Genomic DNA, 17,185 nt, shown 5'->3' on the forward strand with positions numbered 1-17,185 from the left:
GAATAAATAAACAAAACGCAGTCTATACATACAATGGAATATTATTCAGCCTTAAAAAGGAAGGAAATTCTGACATATGCTACAGCATGGACAAACCTTGACGACATTATGCTAGTGAAATAAGGAAGTTACAAAAGGACAAATATTGCAGGATTTCACCTATATGGTTCTTAGAGTTGTCAAATTCATAGAGGCAGAAAAAAAGGAAGTGGGGGGCGCCCAGGTGGCTCAGTCATTAAGTGTCTACCTTCGGCTCAGGTCATGATCCCAGGATCCTGGGATCAGGCCCCATATCAGGCTCCCTGATCAGTGGAAAGTCTGCTTCTCCCTCTCCAACTCCCCCTGCTTGTATTCCCTCTCTTGCTGTCTCTCTCTGTCAAATAAATTAAGCGAAAGAAAGAAAGAAAGAAAGAAAGAAAGAAAGAAAGAAAGAAAGAAAGAAAGAAAGAAAGAAAGAGGGGAAGTGGGAAAAGGGAGTTAGTGTTTCCTAGGTGTGGGGTTCCAATTGGGGAGGAGGAAAAAGCTCTGGAGAAAGATGGTGGTGATGGTTGCACAATATGAATGTACCAAATGCCACAGAACTGTACTTAAAAATGGTTAACATAATAAAATTCTCTATTTTGTGTATTTTACCCCCTCACACACACACAAACAAGTAGCTGCAACTTTACCAAGCCCAAATCTGTTTTTTAATTCAAGACCACAAAATTCACAATTCATGTGTTCGAATTACATGCTTTCTCCGATATGATTTAAAAAATAAAATCAGGGGGCGCTTGGGTGGCTCAGTCGGTTAAGCGTCTGACTTGTTTTCAGCTACAGTCACGATCTCAGGGTTGTGAGACTGAGCTCCGAGTCAGGCTCCACACTGGGCTGGGTGTGCAGCCTGCTGAAAATTCTCTCTCTCTGCCTCTGCCCCTCACCTCCCCCACCCTGCACTCCTGCTCGCACATGTGCACTCTCTCTCTCTCTCAAAAATAAATAAATAAAAATCAAATTAAGAATATATTTACATACATTGGTCAAAATAATATAAAGAGAAAGCAGAAGTATTATTGAATTTAGTAGTCTAATATTAACAGTACTCAAAATTAATCACATTTATAAGCACACACATGAAAATTATTCACCTGGTCCTTCATCTACATATATCTGCATTAAAATTTTCAGGACATAGTGGGGACATATCACATTGGGTGACTAGTGACAACCTGACAGTGGGCTGCCAAACTGTCTGGAACAATGTGGCAAGCATCACTCAATTATTTGCTAAAAAAAAAAAAAAAAAAAAAAAGCTGTCTATGTCAATTAATCATTTTTAATATTCCCGGAAAAAGGTTTTCTTATTCTAAAGAGTTTCCTGAAATTACCTTAAACATTTCGAGGAGCACTTCCTTGCTGACTTCCAGTCTTTCGAAAGGTTGCTTTTCTTTTACGATAGTCTTACAGATGTTCTCTAGGGCTGACAGTTCTGTGCTGGACACCGCTCTAAAAAGAAGAGCAAGTGAGAGTCAACACAGATTTCTCAGCCATCCTGCAATGTCCTTTTTGCAGGCCCTTGTCACTGACACTGAGGAATTTTGTGTTTTATTGTACCAGGACTTCAGAAACTCATACGTCCACATGCAAGGCAGATAATCTCATTCCTCAAAGAAGACTCCAGAGGCCCCAACAGAGGAAATGATCTGCCCGCAGTTCTTCTCTGCAATGAGGTGTGCAATTTGAAAAGCCCGGTTAAAATACTCCCCGGTTAGACTGAGCTCCTTTGAGACCTGTTCTTTGGGCGGTCTACCTTATACTTCATGCATCTACATTTTTGTTCAAAAGAGCTGTAGTAAGTGCTCACAAGTCCCCGCCCTCGGTGACTGTGCAATCCAGGTTGGGAGAAAGATCTAGGTGTGAACTGCAGTGTCCAGTCTGGCACTCACAGGGAATGGGCCTCCGTGAGCCATCAGCTGACCTCTTTCAGCTGCTCCCTGGTTAACCCTCATTCCCCTCCATCCATGCTGGCTTCCTTGCCTTTCCTCAAACAAGCCAGGCATAGGCCCACACCAGGGAGGTCCCAGAGGCCTAGAACGTTCTTCCCCCAAATGTCCATAAATACACCCCACCCACCCACACAACAGCCTCAGAACTTGCTCCCTTCCTCCATTCTGGTCCCTGCTTCAACATCACTTTACCCTTTCCTTACCCCCTATCATGGCACACACCTCCCCACACCTGGTTTCTTTTCCTCCGAACCACTCATCACCACCTAATAGTAAATGGCTGTTAGTGTGTTTACTGTCTAAGCTAACCAGACTGTTAGCTCCACGGAACAGACTAATCTGTTCACTGCTGATCACCAGCACCAAGCACAGTCAAGAAATCTTGTTGAATGAATCTTGGGGTGGTGGTAATAGGAGGTGAAGCTGGACAAGGTTGTATGCAGGAGCTATCCAGTACTGGGTGCTCAGTTAGGGACACCACTTAGCAGTGCGGCGGTGACAGGTAAGGACAAAATGTACCGAAGTCATCCAGCAAGAGATGTTATGGGTCTAATTCAGGCAGAACTACAGAGGAAGAGGGAAGGATGGGAGAACTATTAAGGAGATAGAACTGGAAGAGCTGGATTGAGGGAGGGACAGGAATTGGAAGGACCCTCAGGACCTTTCAGCTTTGGCAGTGAGGCCTTAAGAGCTATGGGGAACACAGGTGGTGGGCTGGGGCCAGGCCCGTTGCTAATGATTTCAAGTACAGCCCCGCCGAATGTGAGGTCTCTGGGCCCTACTCTGCCTGGTCCTTATCTGCGTGAGATGTCTGGCCAAGGTGGACGGCACCCTTCATTATCATGGAGCAGAACTGAAGCAGCCGCTCTCTGGGGATTAAATTTAATTTGAGATTCTGTTCTTAATTTAGTACTATGCTCTGGCAGGTCTTATGTGAGATAAATAGTATTATTACTTCCTTCTGGGGAGAAGAAAGAAAGTTTGAGAAGTTGCTCTGGAATCTAAACTCATAAAAAAATAATTTTTAAACATAGCCAGACCATACTCAAGTTACAGACACATTCACTAAGTTAACATGTAACCATTATAAACGCATGCATTCGGAAGTGACTATGCAGCGGTATTACCTGTCTCCAATGAACATGTCGTAATAAAATCCATTTTCAATGGGTGGACCGTAGCACAGGTGGCCTCCGTAGTAAAGCTCCATGGCCTCCCCAAGAATGTGAGCGCTGGAGTGCCAGTACACCTGCGTGGAACACAGAGGCCAGTGGCCATCGAATTACGGCATGGAAAACTGTGAGGACAACCACACAAGGAAGCAAGTGGATACGCTTTAAGGGGATGACCACCAAGACACAGAGCAACATCAGTTTGAAAAGAAATGCTTCAATGCCCACGTCGAAGAGAACACTTTCTGCGTGCTCCTGGCAGTTACGCCAGGGCCACAAGCTGGGTTCTCTGTCCCGAGTCACAGCAAAAACACAGCTCCCAAACCACGTCCTTCCGCGCATCTTCCCTCGCAGAGAGGTTGTGAAACCTCAACCATCTGCTTGGAACGCTGAGCAGTGTAGCCCTGTTCAGCCCAGAGCGGAAGAAAGCCAGGAGTGACAGACACTGCCTTCCTTCCCCTTCTCTCCAGGGACAGCCTCGAAGCTGAACGCAGAGGGCCCAAGTAGTTTGCGTCTACACAGCAGTCTTCACAGGATGAATGGCTTTGGACAAGATGGCTCTGAAGGGAGAAGAGTGTGACCTGGGAATGCCTGCTGGCTGCCTGAGACCCCCGGACAGTACACACGAGTTAATTTACCACTGTCCAAGGGCCGCTGATCAGGCCTACAAGGTCAGCAAGTTGGTTTTTGAGTTCCCAAGGAATCAATGGTTTACAGATAAACTGTAACTAACCCAAGCCACCAAATAAACGTAGGTGCCGAAGAAGCAAGACAATGGAGTCCCCTGGCAGCACTTTCTTTCCCGTATTAAACAGGAAACATCACAGTCAGAAAGCTGTTTGACAAACAAAATAAATCGGAACAGAGGGAGTTGGCTGGCGGAGCAGGCTATGGGCAATCCCAACCTGCAGCATTAGGCTGGGGGAGGATCTGCAAACGGGCCCAGAGCATTGGTCCCCAGGCAGAGCCCCTTTGCTTTGGATGGTGCTGGGAGGGCAGACTAACTGCCAACATGAACCCAAGTCTCTTCTTTGGTGCATTGTCCACACCTCGATATTTGTTGAGCCAAACACTGTGTTAGGTGCTAGGGATACAACAGTGAAAGAAAAGGAGTCCCTGGCCCCAGGCAGTTTGCAGCACAGGGTGGAAGAGACAGGCATACACAAACCAGCAAGTGCATAAGCACAGGGTGAGAGGAGGATTTAAAGGGAGATGAACACAGGGCGCTGTAAGGAAGAATAACAGTGAAGGCTCTACCTTCACAGGGAGTCAGGAAGGCCTGTGTGGCTAACATGTAAGGGAAAAAGCAGGGTAGCCTGAGAAAGGCTGCAGAGGGAAGAAAGGGCCAGCAACCATGCAGGCCTTGGGCTGAGTTTTATTCTACATGCAATGAGATGCAGTGAAGGGTTTTAAAGCAGAAAAGAAATTATTCAGTTTACATTTTAAAACATCCTTTGGTAGCAGTATGGGAATGGATCTGAGGGGAACAGGACAGCAGGTAGGCAGTTTCTTGGGTGGTGTTATAATAACACCATCTAGATTCTTGGACAGCGGCAGTGGAGACGGGGAGAAGCGGGCAAATTAAAGATACATAGGAACGTAATGGCTTACTGATGAATTTGAGACTGGCATGCAGGGAGTGGGCAGTAATGACACCAGCCTCTGGGACTCCAGGTTGAGCAATTAGGTAGGTCGCGAGGGCGTACACTGAGATGGGCAGACAGCGAAGGGAATCCGTTCCGGGGCTAAAATCAAGAGTCCCACCGGGGACATACTAAAGATTCCTGTGCGAGCTCCGGATGGAGATGCCACATGGGCAGCACTCTATGCAAGACTGAGACGTGTCTAGCGACAGACAGAAGGATTGACAGCGGCCAGTTAATAGACAGGACAGACTGGAACGGGAATCTAGAAAGGGTGCTAGGACTGAGCACCAAGGCATTCTTACTCTGCGGGCAGATGGTGAAGACTCAGAACAAACCGATGGTGGGGATGAAGCCAGAAAAGCCGGGGCGCCATAAAGGACCTTAAAAGAAGGGCGTGGTTCATTGTGTCCTCCGCTGAGAGAATCCAGAGGATGGGGGGGAGGGGACTGGCCATTGAAATGGGGGGGGGGTGAAGCCCGAGTCACGCCCTGATGTTCTGGAAGAGACCACTGAGCTGCGCTACAAGCACAGAACTGGCCGCTTTGGTTCTTACATGAATCTGCTTTTCTGGTTCACACCTCTAAGGACCACCAAGTACCTTGTGCTGTCTTGAGCATGAGATCGTGGCTGCACATGGACTTCCCCCAAAGATTTAAAGGAGAATGATATATACCTACATATATTGTTACCGGACACTATGTTTACAAAAAGGAAATACCATTAGATATGTTTTAAACTTGCAAGCTGTATCATTTTATAAAATGCCCCTTGTTCGCATATTTATCAGCTTTACATGAATATTCTTCCTGTCATTTTCTATATGAACTTATCTAGAGGGCAGAGGGTGTTTCTTCAGTATGTTACGTTATGCTCTAAATATTCTTATAAATAGAATCATCTTTTATAATAGAAAAGAGTCTTAAATTTTTCCGTAAGGCAAAAAATGCTTTTAAAAAATCATTAATTTCTCATTTTTTTGGATCTGAGTTTTCAAGATTTGCTTTTCTATACGGTTTCTTTTTCATGGATATGTGCTAAATATTCATAAGTTGGTTTGTGTTCAGTATCTTAATATGTTCATAGCAACAGGAAAATAAATTCCAAGAACAACAACAACAAAATCTTTGTTACTAAATTACATTAAAAGAAGCATCAAGATCTTGGAAAAGTTACTTCACCATTCTGAGCTCTGGTTGCCTTCATCTGTAACAGAGGGATTAAAACAGTGCCTGCGTGCTAGGGGAACCGGGGACTCAAGGGGCCAGGGTCACTTGGTAAATGTTTGGCAAATAAACATGTGGTAAATGTTTTTGACCATTATCACTTGCATCAACAACCACACATATTTATGGAAACCCTACAATCCGATGTCGGATACCATGTTATGAGCACGGCAAGCAGAGGGGCCTGCTGGTTCGGCGCTCGAGAAAGATTTCCCGTGATAGTGAATGTTTTCTTTTTCATGAGGTCACTGAATGCAAGGAGGGAAGAACCCCAAAGACGCCCACATCTCCATGGAACATTACAGTTGGTAGCTCCTCCATCCCCTACCGCCCCAGTACCTGGCAGATCGAAAAGGTGCAACAGCCAACTGTGTAAAAAGAGTCTCAGGAGTGACACCTGGAGGGGAACCAAGAGCCAGCCAGTGTGGGAAAATGCAAGGCTTTCAGGCAAGATCTGGGCCCTTAGTTGAGAATCAAAACTAATTGCCCCACCAGTTATCAGGGCGGCTCTTGGTTCCAGCGCCTATTTGACTTTCTCCAGAAACTGACACTGTCTGAAACCTCTAGGTGTTTTCTTGTTTACTACCTCCTCCCACTGCATGTAAACTCTTGGAACTCTTGGAAGCGGGAGTCTCCATGCCTTGTCCACTGTAGCCCTACAGTGTCTGATACAAGCCTCCAGGGCCTTAGATGCGGGTCAGTTGACTGAGGGAATTTATAAAACTATAAAGTCTAGGGATGACATCTGGGATGAAGTTAGAGGCAGCTGTTAACAACTCATGAGAAAAACTAAATAACACATATATGCTATGTATTTCTTCTAAAAATTGCTCTTCCTGAATCAATTTTAAGTGTGATTTTATTAATATAGTATTATTTAGCTATTGAATTGTTATACCTTACATATTTTAAACAGAAAAGTAATTATAATATGCTTCTTATAAGTTTGGGTTAATAAATCAAGAAATTTAGCATAAGTTTCAAGATTAATGTAACCTAAGCTAATCACACGTTAGGTTTTAGGCGGATAATGGGCTGCGCGAAGGGAAACTGCAAAGTTAAGGTAACGATGCATATCAGAGACCTACATGAAAATCTGGTATTTTATAGAATATTACATTAATAACTATTTAAACTATCTGAGTTTTAATAATGTTTTCCAATTCCCCTACACTTATTATATTACAAAACAGATCCATTTTTAAGAATCTATTAAAAATTCATTTGGAATATACATCGCTTATTATAATAAAGCGTTATAGCTTAAGGAAGCAATTATTTTTTAAAAAATGATAAATAGGGGCTTCTTTAAAAGCTGGTGTATATTTGTACACATTCATTCCATAGAAACTCATTAAATACTTACCAAACACCAATAAGCAAATTTTAAATCTTATAAGGTTACAGAACTCATTATTCTTGACTTTATTATGTGTCTTCGTACATAATTACGATATAAATACCCAAAGTTTCATTGATTGGCTTTTAAATACTTACAGCTTGAGCTTCCTCATTATCAAACGTAAGCAGCTCTACAGTGGAATCCCCTTCCAGTGGACGGTCCAAGTCCCATAATTCACCATTTACTTTGGCTACAACTGTGCTTTCAGCCAGTTCTGGACTAATAAGAGAGAAGTCACTTGGGAGTTAACCTTATTACATGCTACAATGACTCATTAAAACAAAAGATCAGAATAACTTCCAGGGTGTTTCTTTTTTTAAGTAAATAGAAAGTACAAATGTAAACTAATAAAACAGATTTTTTAAAATTTTGTAACATTTATTTTAAATACAAAAGTAGTATACATCCACTGTAAAAAGAAAAAACAACACAACAACAACACTTGGAAAACAGAAAACACAAAACACAAAGAATAAAACAAAAATCACATCTAAATTTAGCAACTTGAAATAACTATTCCTAACATTTTAGTACGTCTTTCTATTTTTTTCTGTATCCTCCTCTCTTTCTCTCTCTCACACACCCCCCACGCATTTATTGTTGTTTGAAAATTATTGACAAAAATAACATTAAGAACCTGGAAAACACAGAAAAGCAAAGAAAAAAAAAAAACCACCCTCAATCCCACCACCCAGAAATTGCTGTTAACATTTTTTGTATGTCCTTCCACATTTTTTGATAAGTACATATACCAATATAAAAATCTAGTAATAGTACCATTCTGTATGTGTTATTTGGTAACGTACTTTTTAAACTTAGTAAGTCACACATTTTCCCTGACAACAGACAGACTTGAAAAACACACTAGTAATTAGTTGCAGCAGAAGCAAGACTTGCTTACTGAACCCTCTGTGGCTGGGCATTTTGGTTATTTCTTCGTGGGGGTTTTTGCTTTGTTTTGTTTTGGCAGTGACAGATAACACTGCAGTGAACGTTCTTGAACACACATCTTAGCTCCCAACCATTTTCTCAGGAAAACTTCATGAAGTAAAACTGCTGGGTCAAGGGAAATGTGCTTTAATGGCCTCTGTTGGAATATACTGCCAAATTGTCTGACCAGGAAAGGTGCAAGGGTACCCTTTCTCATTCCCCTCATAACGTCAGGTACTATGAAACCACGTCCTCTTCCCAATAGTATGTTTTAACTTGCATTTCTGTGAGTAACTTGAGTAGTGGTACAGTGCTGTGGTTAAGAGTACCAACCTGGGTTTGAACACTGAACATTGTACTCTAAGCCTCGGCTTTCTCATCTGTAAAATGGGGATTTATAGGACCTTCCTCATCCATTGATTCTAAGGATTAAATAAAGCACACTCACAATATAAACTTCTTAATAAATGCTAGTTACTGTTATTAATGAAGTAGAATTTTATTTTCATCTTTACTGGCTTTGTAGACTGCTAAGGGTTCTTCAAATCCATTCTCTCCTTCTTGTACAGGAGTTTGCAGCCTTCCTTGCAGCCAGATGTGGCCGTGTGGCTAAGTTTGGAAGCAATGGATACAAGCAGAAGTGGCCTGTAGCACTTCTGCATCCCAGCCTTAAGACAACGGAGAGCCCTTCTCCATCCCCTCCCCGCCCTCTGCACACCACAGCGCAGGCGTGCTGTTCCCCTGGACCACGCAGACAAGCACAACACTGGACATACACAAAGATGGTCCCACAACCAAACGGAAGGAATTCAGGTCTCCAGATGACTAATGGAGAAGAGTGATGCCCTGCCAAGCTGGCCCCCCGCACGTCCAGACTGCTACAGGAGATAGACTTTGATCATATTTATGCCACTGAATTTTTGTGGTCTCTCTGTTGCAGCAGCTTAGCCTGTATATTAATTAATACAAAAAAAAGTAAGGAGCTGGAGGTAAGTAACAAAACCAGAACACGTGGCACTGGCTTAGCAAATGGGCAGCAAGATGTGGAAAGCCAACAGCCCCTGTTGTGGCATCATTTGGTATTTGGTAAGTATCAAATATTGACAGATATTTGATTAAATAGTTGATAACATATTTGATAAAGCCTGAAGGCAAACTAATGTGCTTACAATGCCTGCAGCACGCAGGAAGCAGGCATAAAAAGGCAGAATGTCGGTAAACGCTGGACATCTACTGCAGCTTTTCCAAAATACCACCAGACCGAGCTCAGCCTCAGTGGGAATTATCTGGTTTGGAGGCAGAGATTGAAGGGACAGGACTTTGCCAAGAGAGGCTCTGCCTGTGGCCTGTAATCCAAACTGACTAAGAGTCCAGAAATGTGAGGCTGTGCCAGATTGGAGAAACAGTCTTTTGTCCCGAACAGCACGAGGGACAGGCACAGACAGCCCTTCTCGAAGGCCACACATCAAGACTGACAATAGGGGCCAGGCCCACTGCAGGGATCAGAGTAAGGGTGCTGCCCTCCCACAGCCTGTTGTTTCATACGATCTCAGGCCACTGAACTGTGGGACAGAGGAAGGAGCCACGCACAAAAGCCAGGGGAAAAAGGGGTGAGAAGTCTCTGTCTAGAAGAATTCCTTAAGCGAGATCACTTCACTTGGAACTGATTAGAAGCAAACAGCCCGGAAGCCTCCTTGCTGGAGAAAACGGTACTGCCAAAGGACAAGCCCAGCTTACAAACACCTGTGACTGTGTGATCCTTTAAAGGAGCTCTGAACCCCCAGGTGTGCACCAGCAGGAACTGGGTGCTGCCAACTGTACAACCTCCGGAACAAACTCCAGGACAAACTGTACTTCAGATGTGGCTAATGAGGAGGATGGACAACTAGGAACTCACAAAGAGCAAGATCAGGGCCTCCAGGGGACTGTGGACCAGAAAACAAAGGGCGGCCAGACAGGCTGACCCAAGCACTAGCTGTGGGCCTCCGATCACTGCCAGCAGGATCTGATGGCTTCTCTACGCTACTGGATGCCCTGTTGCTCCTTCCTTTCTTCCAAATACACTTCAACTGTGATGGCCTCGTGTGTATTGCAGCACTGTACATACATGTGGGGTGGGCAGCCCTGTCTATCAGCTTCTTTGTTGCTAGAGCATAAGAGGCCAGCCTAACGGGGTGTTCTGCACATCACTTGGAAACTCCACGCTTTCAGCTGATGGGACCTAGAGTTGTCTCATCTACAGAGGCACCAAGTGTGCGGGATGATGAGAAAGGGATCTCACAGATTTCTGGATGTCACAGGTGCACACTGTGGCAGACGTTGTCCCCTAAACCATGCTTTCCCTCTTCCACGGGGAGAAGGCTTTAGCTGGACATGTGGCTGGCCAGCAAGAGCGACATTTCCACTCTCTCTGACTGCTAGGGGTGGCCAGGTGACTAAAGGTGAGCTAATAGGTTGTAAGAGGAAATTAGAGTGTGCCATTGTGGGGTGTGGCCCTCAAAGCATCATTGTGCCTCAGCTGTCTTCCCCCTGCCTGCGAGTCTATGACCCATGAACTCAGCTTCCACCCCTAAATATGGACAAACCATGACCTAGGGGATGGCAGATCAACAAGGCTGAAGGAAGCCAGGTCCACAAATGACTGCGTGGACCAGGGATGTCCACCAGCCTGGACTGGCCATCTCTGGACTGTCATATGAGAGACTGTGAGGTCTACCTTATTAAAGTCACGGTTCTTGGTGGGGGCGGTGGGGGAGGGGTCTCTTGCGACAGCAGTTTAGCCTAACTCAGTGGTTCTCAGACTTGGACTTGCATCAGAAACTCCTGGAGGGGCTCACCAACACAGAGACTCATTAATTCAAGAGGCGTGGAGCAGGGCCCAAGAATGCTCTTCTAAGTTCTCAGGTAATTCTCACGCTGTTGGTTTGGGGACCACACTCTGCAAACAAGCTTTCATGAGCTACTATGAACTGTCCTTTGCTCTGTTTTTCTACAGGGGAACTTTTCGTTTTTTAAAGATGTTCTTTATTGATTTGACAGAGAGCGAGCGTGTGCACAAGCAGGGGACGTGGCAGAGGGAGAGGAGGAGCAGGCTCCCCACCGCACAGGGAACCCGACATGGGGCTCAAACCCAGGACCCCGGGATCATGACCTGAGTCGAAGGCAGACGCTTAGACCGACTGAGCCACCCAGGCGCCCCTCTACAGCAGTATTTTCTTAGGATACATGGCTATGTATAGGATTACTGGGTCCAACAGTTAGGGTTTGCATGTTTTGAAGGCTTTAAAAGTTTGAAAGTTTATCTATCCTCCGGCAGGGCCACTTCCCCAAGACTGTATCAATATTAACTGCTATTCATAAACCTTGGACAAATCGAGAACACGTAATAATTTTTGTTTACACTTCCAAGATAATCTCTTCCTCTTTTGAAGTTTTCATCTTTTTCTTATTAATCTGAAAAGCACTTAGAGAGCAATCATTTGTTTTTTATGGTACACTTTTTTTCACATCTGTCATTTCCCATTTTATGTGTCATTTTTACACATAGCCATTTTTCTTAAGTGTTTTATTTTATGTGCTGTTTGAATTTGTCCATCTTTTCCTTAATGATTTCCATGTTACATGTTATGCTTAGACTCCCCCAGACCAGGAATAATCATCTATGCAATTAACTCTCAGTTATCTAAGAGAACAGGCAGTATAATTTAATAAAGCTATTAATTTCTCATTTATTTTCTATCCAGCCACCTTACTGAACACTTACTTATTCAGATAGTTTTCCAGTTAATACTATTCTCTAATTCACTTTTTTTTTTTTTTTTTTTAAGTAGGAGCCCAACATAGAGCCCCACTCACAACCCTGAGATCAAGACCTGAGCTGAGATCAAAAGCCTGACACCCAACCAACCGAGCCAGCCAGGTGCTCCTGTCTAATTCACCTTAGAGCTCCCTCCTTTTTCTAACTGCCTGAGTTGAATTTTCAGTCTGTTTCTTCTTCTTCTTTCTTATTAGAAAAGCCTTTGACACTACAAATCTGTTTCTGATCATTACTTCGGCTCTATTCCACAGATTTCTGATATATATATTCTCATTAAAGTATTTTCTAAAAATTCTGTGGTTTTTATTTCCTTTTACCTTATTTTGAAGAGATTTCTTAACTTTCAAGTTTTATTTTGTTTTGTCTTGCTATCATTTAATGTGTACTGAGTTCATAAGGGATTTCATTTTACTCACAGAATATGTGAACTGTATATTTCTGCATGTAATTAGGGTTCTGAGGAACCAAAAACACAATCATGTGTGCTGAGAGATCTCTGTCTGTAGACCACAAAGACTGGTGAGCAGCCAATAAGTCCCCCTCACAGTGTGATTATTCAGACACATATAACCCTAATGTTTACCTATATGATCTGTCCAAAACCTGTCCAAAGACAGTTAAACCACTCCTGAGTGTCTATAATTTTATATTTCTGATCTGATGCTACATTATTTCACTCCTAAAGGTCTGGGACAAATAGTCATTGTAGATTACACTGTTTGTCTATTTTTGAAATAAGTCCCCCGTTTGATGATTTTGGCCCTGAATTCTGGTGTCTCAAAGTTATATTATGATCACTGCTTTCTTCTTACTGGGTTTGCCTGATATACCAGCTTTGCTCATCTTTTAGTTTTGGCTAACTTTACTTTTTAGACACTCCCGCAATCCCTCTATCATGAAACTTGACTACAGGGTTTGTAAGCTGGTACCCTCTGGAAATGTAGATTATTAAGGGCACAATGAAGAACCTGTCCTATAATCAAATAATTTTGTTTCCCAAGTTCAAACAGGCTTCTTCAATGCAGAACTTCTGAGTCTCTAATATGCCAACATGCAAACTGACTCGCCATAAAGAAACATATACTTATTTTTACCTTAAAGCCCATTTTTTCCCCCCAGCACATCTAATCATCTCTCCTGGAAAACATGGGAACAGGTTGGGAGAGGCCATTAGAGTGTAAGATATGATGAGATGGAAAATATATATATATAATTTTAATCATAGTTTTCCAAGGAAATCTAAAGATCTCAATTGTTGAAAAAGCTTGCTTTTTAAATAGTGAAAGGCAGTTTTGAGCTATAGCTTCCATAGAATTATATTTAATGCTGGGAATTAACATTGGTCAACTTCACTAATAACTTCACTAATGTATCGAATTTCTAGGAAACTCAAAGTACTTATTCCAGGGTTGATAATACCTCTAACACATATACCTTCAATCTATAATAAGTCATTTTGTACATTTCTAAAGGCACTTTTATTTTCAGAGTATTTTTCAAATGCAGTATTTCACTTAATTTTTACAACCTCATTAGGTAAATGGGAAAAGCATTATTATTCCACAGAGATAAAAAGAAACAGGCTTGGAAACTGTCAGGGATCTGCCCAATGTGGTTCAAAGAACCACCCACAGTTATTTACTGGTGGGATGATGACTAGACTTGGAGTTAAGTACAACAAAAGATCTGTAAATTCTCGTGGAAATATCTTGATGAACAAAGTCAATGTGGGGCGCCTGGGTGGCACAGCGGTTAAGCGTCTGCCTTCGGCTCAGGGCGTGATCCCGGCGTTATGGGATCGAGCCCCACATCAGGCTCCTCCACTATGAGCCTGCTTCTTCCTCTCCCACTCCCCCTACTTGTGTTCCCTCTCTCACTGGCTGTCTCTATCTCTGTCGAATGAATAAATAAATAAAATCTTTAAAAAAACAAAACAAAACAAAGTCAATGTAACGTGACCTGTCAATGATTATACATTTTTCTCTACTATGCATTTTTCTTAAAACTTTAAATTGTGCACATTTTAGAGAGGAAGGGATTGTATTCTGGTATTCAATTACTTATTTAAATCCCTCTTTCGAAGCCAGAGGGGAAAAAAATGACATTTATTTTATTCACGTAAGAAAAAAAATACTCTCGCAGTCCCTGAGGAACACGCCGTCACCAAGCTCTGGCACAATACTGAATAATGAATATCTTCTCCAAACTATGATTTACCTAATTTCAGCGGCCACTTGATAAGGTGTTGTTTTCCAGACTTCACCTTCCACTGTTTTCCCATCAGCCACTCTCACTGTGATCACATTGCTGGTATTCCCCTTTTTGTCAGTAATGGCAAATAAGTGTTGATGATCTTTCTTCAATATTTCAAACAGCTTCAATCTTTCCTGCACAAAATCTGGTTGATTTGTCACCTGAAAGTCATTAGAATACAAGAAGGTTAACATACGCAGCCCACTTTTTTCTACCCGTTCGACCTGCAGTAAGCGTCACCCCGTTTCCCAAAACCCCCCGGGTTATTTCCAACTCTCCTCCCAGTCACTTCCCACCTTAGGTGTCAGGGTCTGGCTCAAAGCCCGCCTCTTCTAACTACCACATCTCCCTCCACCACGTGCTTAATGCCCGTGTACGCAGTTCCACAGTTCAGCGCCTACCTATATACCAACCCACTTTGGTCTCTCCTTGTCTTTCCTGGTTGTCTGATCTCAAGCAGACTGATCCCTCTGAGGCCAGGTTCTCCTCCTTTGCTCCTGCCAAGGGTTTATGCTCAAAACCTACTCTGGTTTGTTTTCATGATTTCTATGGTAGCTAATTTCCTTAACACAAAAGAAAAGTTTTGGTACCTCAGCTTAAATAAATGCAGAAGCACTTAAAGAGAGCCGCGTGGCTAGCTCAGCTCAAAGTTAAGCCGTCTGGTAGCTGAGGCTGGCAAGGTTTTGAATGTACTACTAGTGTCATAATTTAATTCGTAATTATGTTTTAATTAAAAATCTGGGCAATTAACTGTATCAGCATATTTAAATTACAAGGGAGTGTTTTACATTATTTCCATAGCAACAACTTACCTCGCTCTCAGGTCCGCTTTCCTCCTTCTTTTTAGTGTTCTTTTCTTGGGTCTGACTCAAAGGAGGCTGAGAAATAAAGGTAAGTTATAAATAGCTCATACCAATGACAAGAAGGAGGAACACATCTGAAACGTGCAGAGGAGAAGGACATGCCAGCAGTCAGCAAGTATCCCAGGTTGGAGGCTGGGCTTCCCTGACCACCACCTACAACTCAAGATGGGCAAGTCATTTTCTGGGGTTCCATCCTTCCTGTCTGTGCATTTTTACACACTCTTGCTAAATACATTTAAAATATTTTGCTCTCTAAAGTTTTTTCCCCTAAACTTTAAACATAATGTTGCTGGAAAATGGATGTGTCGCTGCCGCCGCACTTTATTTTTTTTAAAGGTTTTATTTATGTATTCATTCGACAGAGATAGAGACAGCCAGCGAGAGAGGGAACACAAGCAGGGGGAGTGGGAGAGGAAGAAGCAGGCTCATAGCAGAGGAGCCTGATGTGGGGCTAGATCCCACAACGCCGGGATCACGCCCTGAGCCATAGGCAGACGCTTAACCACTGTGCCACCCAGGTGCCCCTGCTGCCGCACTTTAAATGGACTGCTTTAGGAAGATGTTGCCAGTGAACCACAGTTACCCTTGGTAAAGAACTCAAGAACATCCCACAGTCTGAGAAAGCATTTAGAACTTCAGAAAATGTATTATGTTACACGAAGATAATTTGTCCTTCAATGGATCAAAATATTAAAACACTCTATTAAATAATAACGCTAAATATACAGATCTCAACAAGTGAACAACAACAAAAAAGCAAAAGCCACCTGTCGTAAATAGCTCAGAACCAGCCATTCTTTAGACTGAGTGCATGAGTTTACCTACGTAGCTGTTGATATTCCTGCTTAAGGGAAGAATAGTGAGTTTTAAACCCTCCAGCATTTTTTTTCAAACAAAGGAAAATGTTATTTCTGCTACTGAAGAAAATGCGTGGCAATTTACTGGAAGAGCTACTGGAAGTGACACCATTAAGTCAGTCCAGCGACTGCTGGATATACAGGGCTCCAAAGGGTGTCCAGGCCCCTCACGGGTTCCCCAGGCCGTAGCAGGTGCACAGAGCAGCGCTCCGCGAGGCTCGGCCCTGCAGCGCGTCGCGGCCGCACCGGTTTCCGGCGGGACCACCGTCACCCGTGCACCGTCGCAGTCCGCGGCGCCGCCCGCCCGGCGCTCTAGGCGGCACCCGCCCGCGTTCCCCGCAGCGACCCCGCAGCCCCGCTACCTGCGCGCCGGCAGCCGCGCGCCCGGCCTCCTCCGGCGCCGCCGCCGCCCGCGCCGTGCCTTCCAGCTTCGCCTGCTGGCTCAACTCCTCGGCGAGGCACAGCCGCAGGCGGTAGAGGCGGTGGCGCAGGTCGCGGTTCTCGGCCCGGAGCTGCGCCACCTCCCGCGTTAGGCACGGCCCCTCGGCCTGGCCGCGGTCGGGCGCGTTCAGCTGCTCGTCCCTCAGGCGCTGGACCTCCGCCCACAGCCAGCGGATGTCCTCCTCCTGCCGCTGCAGGCGCGAAGCCACGGCCTCGGCCGCCATGGCGGCCGGCCCCCCAAGCCACCGACGCCACTCAAGTGGCAGCCGCTGCGGTGGAGACAGCGACGGCGGCTGGGAGACGGGGACAGCGGCCGGGCTATAGAAACCGCGGGGAGGCGGGGCGTCGAGGAGAGGCGGGGAGACGAGAGGGGGGCGGGGCTCACGGCGGGGCGGGAACCATCGGAGCAGGCCGGGAGGTGGAGTGACGGGGAGAGGCGGGGCTCGCTGCCGGCTGGGACCGTAGAAGCCGCGGGGAGGGGAGGGCGACGAGGAGAGGCGGGGCAACAGAGGGGGGCAGAGCCGGGCATACTGCAGAAATGGGACGGTAGGAGACGCGGGGAGGCGGGGCGAGGGGTAGGCGGGGACAGGGGA

General features: G+C 44.7%; 1 protein-coding gene across 1 annotated transcript in view; it reads right to left on the minus strand.

Moving 5' to 3' along the window:
• The window catches only part of TARS3 (threonyl-tRNA synthetase 3), a 73,269-nt gene extending 56,343 nt beyond the window's left edge, over positions 1-16,926 (minus strand). Inside the window, exons 1-6 of the mRNA XM_045795371.2 lie at positions 16,514-16,926; positions 15,244-15,309; positions 14,396-14,592; positions 7,527-7,650; positions 3,116-3,237; positions 1,371-1,488 (exon numbers count right to left, since the gene is read on the minus strand). Coding sequence (XP_045651327.2) covers positions 1,371-1,488; positions 3,116-3,237; positions 7,527-7,650; positions 14,396-14,592; positions 15,244-15,309; positions 16,514-16,816 — 930 coding nt within the window. The 5' untranslated portion in view covers positions 16,817-16,926. The remainder of the gene's footprint in view (positions 1-1,370; positions 1,489-3,115; positions 3,238-7,526; positions 7,651-14,395; positions 14,593-15,243; positions 15,310-16,513) is intronic.
• Between the last annotated feature and the right edge of the window lie 259 nt (positions 16,927-17,185).

The sequence above is a fragment of the Ursus americanus genome, chromosome 28 (genome assembly GCF_024610735.1).
Source record: "Ursus americanus isolate L20-20 chromosome 28, mUrsAme1.1.p, whole genome shotgun sequence".
In the NCBI taxonomy this organism is placed as follows: Eukaryota; Metazoa; Chordata; class Mammalia; order Carnivora; family Ursidae; genus Ursus; species Ursus americanus.